Raw genomic sequence first — 5,197 nt, 5'->3', positions numbered from 1 at the left:
CATTCTTGTGGTGACACAGTGTCACCTCAATACTTTCTTGTAGTGACACAGTGTCACCTCAATACTTTCTTGTAGTGACACAGTATCACCTTAACACATTCTTGTAGTGACACAGTGTCACCTTAATACATTCTTTGTAGTGACACAGTGTCGCCTGAACACATTCTTGTAGTGACACAGTGTCACCTCAACACATTCTTGTAGTGACACAGTATCACCTTACCACATTCTTGTAGTGACACAGTGTCACCTCAATACTTTCTTGTAGTGACACAGTATCACCTTAACACATTCTTGTAGTGACACAGTGTCACCTTAATACATTCTTTGTAGTGACACAGTGTCGCCTGAACACATTCTTGTAGTGACACAGTGTCACCTCAACACATTCTTGTAGTGACACAGTATCACCGTAACACATTCTTGTAGTGACACAGTATCACCTTAACACATTCTTGTAGTGACACAGTATCACCTTAACACATTCTTGTAGTGACACAGTGTCACCTTACCACATTATTGTAGTGACACAGTGTCACCTTAATACATTATTGTAGTGACACAGTGTCACCTTAATACATTATTGTAGTGATAGAGTGTCACCTTAACACATTCTTGTAGTGACACAGTGTCACCTCAATACATTCTTGTAGTGACACAGTATCACCTTAACACATTCTTGTAGTGACACAGTGTCACCTTAACACATTCTTGTAAGGTTAATGACATCCAAGCCAATTATTGTAACAAATGAAAAACAGACAGTTAATGAAACACAAACATGACTTGAAACAAACCACCCACACTCAGGGCAGGACCTAGAAATATGGCAATGTGCATTACCTTGCAGTAAATATAAGCACATTAATGAGGTCCTTAGAATACACAATATATTGAAGCTTTTACATTATCAGGGTCTAGAATGAAAGATAGAATAAACAAAAACATGACATAAAGAATTCAAAACAAGATCTACACGTAGAAAGTACGAGAAGAAAATAACGTGAAATCTGAAAAAATATAAGTTAGAAAAAAAAATTCAATGTAAAATAAATGTAAGTAGACTCCTTTATGGAGTAATATAATATGAACAAGTGTATCATACCTTCACCGAGTCTAATGGATAAATAATGCAGTGCTCCATAATTCCAGCTGCAGCTCCTGCCATCATGTGAATCGCTGCATTATTGGAAGGTAAGATCTCGTAATCATCAAATTCCATCTTGAGAGTGGTCTGGGCACAGTCCGAAGACTGTGTAAACATATATTATAATGTCAGACTTTCTCCAATACAACAGGCTACAAAAATTCTACCCTACAATTGGTTACTGTCTTCTTTCCATTAAAAAAATCAATATAAGTAAACAATGTGGTTTTCAAGAAAAAAAAAAAAAGAAGACAAAAAACAACAATAAAATTCTAGGTATTAAGTATACTATCAGCCAAGTTTCTCACTTCCTTCAATCACTGTCGCGTGATGTTCGATGTGATGTTAAAACATGTGACTAAATTTTCAGTTATATTTCATACTTCAAGTACTTTTTATCTGTTTTAAAGATGATGAAGCCTTTTCTGGTATAAAAAAGTTCAAATCTAACATTAAAAACATACAAATATGGTCTACTAGAAATCAAGTGTGTTAATATTAAACATGAACACACAACACAAACATGGTCTATTCCTACAAATGAAGTGTGTTAATATTAACATGAACATTTTGTTAATAGTTTTTAATGGCTAACATCAAGTGTGTTAATATTAAACATTAACATTTTGTTAATAGTTTTTAATGGCTAACATCAAGTGTATTAATAGTTTTTAATGGCTAACATCGAGTGTGTTAATACTTTTTAATGGCTAACATCGAGTGTGTTAATAGTTTTTAATGGCTAACATCAAGTGTGTTAATACTTTTTAATGGCTAACATCGAGTGTGTTAATACTTTTTAATGGCTAACATCGAGTGTGTTAATAGTTTTTAATGGCTAAAATCAAGTGTGTTAATACTTTTTAATGGCTAACATCAAGTGTGTTAATAGTTAATTTTGTTAAGTCTTTTTTAATATCAACAAAAACTTGAACTATTGCATCTCTTTTAGGAATAATTAAAATTATTAATAATTTTAATTATTAATTAGATAATATAACGTACGGACATGTAGATTTTTTTAGTATTTCAGAATTTCTATATTATGTAAGAAAGGGAAATCTGAAACTAAGTATCACTTTCACAAATCACAGAAAAAAAAAATAGATTTTAAGACAGAAACCTGCCAAACAGTAACAATATATTTTTACAAGTAATAAAAAAATATTTTGCAAAAATCAAGCATGATGTAGGGATGGCAATGCCAAAAAAGTATAGAAGAAAGGCAAGGATGAATAAATAAAACCCAACAAAAATCCCTACATCATTTTACATTTATAAAATATTTTTATTACGTGTTTTGTGACATCCCCCCCAACTGAAAGTTAGTCTATTCTATGAATTTGTGTAATAGAATTTAATATTATGTTTATTGACATTTTTATACTCCTTCACTCGTATACTACGCTTCCATCCCAGTATTAAATACTCTAGGCAAGACAAAAACTTTCCCTAAAGCTGTTACTTCTTGTTCAACTTACCTCATAAATACTCATTAGAAATGGTTACACCTTGACAGTTATTTTAAATATGTTTCAGTGTGTTATTTATGAATTTCACCAACACTCGTACATGTTCAACAGTAAGTTTTAAATAATTTCTTAAAAACAATGTGTCATAACTTTCCTTAACTTCAACAAAAACAAAATTAATTTTTTTTATGATCACATGGTAATTTTATTTTCAAAAGTCAAAAACAACCCGGTGTGTGTGGAATGATGAGGTTAAGATACAACCTGCATTAATTTTATTTTAACATTCAGTGAAACAACATGTCGTTATTCCTTCTACAAACCCATGTATTAATTTTATTTTAACAATCAATGACATAATATGTAGTTATTACTTCTACAAACCCATGTATTGATTTTATTTTAACAATCAATGATATAATATGTAGTTATTACTTCTACAAACCCATGTATTAATTTTATTTTAACAATCAATGACATAATATGTAGTTATTACTTCTACAAACCCATGTATTAATTTTATTTTAACAATCAATGACATAATATGTAGTTATTACTTCTACAAACCCATGCATTAATTTTATTTTAACAATCAATTACATTATATGTAGTTATTACTTCTACAAACCCATGAGTGAAAACAAAGAAGAACATCTTATAATGTGTCAATCAACTACATGTGCAAGATCCAGTGCCATCAAGGCCTTAAGGCCAATACCAGGTCTCATCAAGCCAGTAGGGATATGATAGACATAATTGAGGGATGCAACCAGATCTGTCTTCAAAACTGGATGAGCTGTTATCACTGATACTCAGACAAGTGATGTGGTAGTAAAACAGTCGAGCAGATTCTCATAATTACTGTACTTTGTGGTAATGCAGATTCAATACACAATATTTTGTCTAAACTTGCCACTTGTCATTTATTTGTAGAAAGAAATTAATATTTTATTCTTCTAAACAGCTTATTTTTACAAATCTCTTAAGTGAAGCCATAATAGCAAAAAAAATAAAGATTATTAACCTTCACTTAGTGAACTCTTGGTAATGTATCCTCACCATTTAGTTATTACAAATATTAATTAGAGCTTTACAGAGGTTTCATTACTCAGCAAACCCTTCAAATGTACCCTCACCATTTAGAGTTATTACAAGATTTTAACAGGAGCTTTATCGAGGGGTTTCATTACTCAGCAAACCCTTTGAATGTCCCCTCACCATTTGGATTTATTACAAGATTTTAACAGGAGCTTTATAGAGGGGTTTCATTACTCAGTAAACCCTTCGAATGTACCCTCACCATTTAGATTTATTACAAGATTTTAATAGGAGGTTTATAGAGGGATTTCATTACTCAGTAAATCCTTCAAATGTACCCTCACCATTTAGATTTATTACAAGATTTTAATAGGAGGTTTCATTACTCAGCAAACCCTTTGAATGTCCCCTCACCATTTAGATTTATTACAAGATTTTAACAGGAGATTTATAAAGAGTTTTAGTAGTTAAACTAGATATTTTGAGGAGCAGATACATACATTGTTTAAAATTTTATAAAATGATATTTTTTTTATTACATAATATTTTTGTTAAGACAAATTAGGGAGATTTCTTATAGATAAGGTTTGACCTATCTACATTTCTTTATTTGAAATGTTTAGGTATATATATCAAAATAACCACTTCAGATGAACAAAGCTGCACAACGGGTTATCCGTACCGTGTCCACAGTAGGGAATTTTAGTGTTATAGGCCCTGAAACAACGAGGGGGGCTTTCCAAAAGAGAATGTACATGTACTATATACATAAACTTAACATGTAAAAAAATATAATAACCCTATTTAAAAACACTACGATGATCAATCGTGTTTTATGTACCGTCAAAGTGCTTCAATCAACTGATCCAGTTTTGCCAGGTTTTACCTCAGCAGTGAAGAGATAAATGAAAATGCCACAAACACCCATTACACTAACATTACGATGATCATCTTTTGTACGTGACACCGAGTTCTGTAAATATATTTTACTAGTGAGTCTCCAAAGCTTGGTGGTTCAAATGAGCTTCAAAATATTTAACTATGCCAATTTTTTTTACCACTTAATAAATTTTCTCCAATATTATTATTTACTAGGAAATTCTGACCACTACTTGTTGCTGAAGTGGTACAATTATCACCAATGTATACACATTAACAACACATAAACAACACAATGCAAACAATAAAAAAAAATATACAAACTTAGCTCCTATAAACCTTTAAAAAATTGAAATAAATAGATACAGAGCAGTAGCAAAAAAATTATTTGGTTAGTTTTCCCCTGTAATTGTCTCCAAAATTGTTTGTTCTAAGAACGGTTACTTCTCGTCAGAAGCTTCTGTAATTCTTCAAATTTTATTGTTTTACTAGACCACTGTGACCCGTTGGGTCAACCACTATTCAGAGGTTATGAAGAATTCATGCTAATTTCAATACTGCACCGAAATGAAAGTTTATTTTGAGATAATTTAATTAAATATTTCAATTCATTCGTGTTATTCATAATTCAAGAAAAGATATTTGATTGTTGATCGGGAGT

General features: G+C 31.2%; 1 protein-coding gene across 1 annotated transcript in view; it reads right to left on the bottom strand.

Annotated features, from left to right (window-relative positions):
- The window catches only part of LOC106469078 (mitoferrin-2-like), a 13,369-nt gene that overhangs the window by 6,586 nt on the left and 1,586 nt on the right, over positions 1 to 5,197 (bottom strand). Inside the window, exon 2 of the mRNA XM_013929534.2 lies at positions 1,106 to 1,252. Within this exon, the coding sequence (XP_013784988.1) occupies positions 1,106 to 1,222 (117 nt within the window). The 5' untranslated portion in view covers positions 1,223 to 1,252. The remainder of the gene's footprint in view (positions 1 to 1,105; positions 1,253 to 5,197) is intronic.

The sequence above is a fragment of the Limulus polyphemus genome, unplaced genomic scaffold, assembly GCF_000517525.1.
Source record: "Limulus polyphemus unplaced genomic scaffold, Limulus_polyphemus-2.1.2 Scaffold3288, whole genome shotgun sequence".
Lineage (NCBI taxonomy): Eukaryota > Metazoa > Arthropoda > Merostomata > Xiphosura > Limulidae > Limulus > Limulus polyphemus.
Note: the sequence above shows the minus strand (reverse complement) of the source record. Positions and strands in the feature narration are given on the sequence as shown.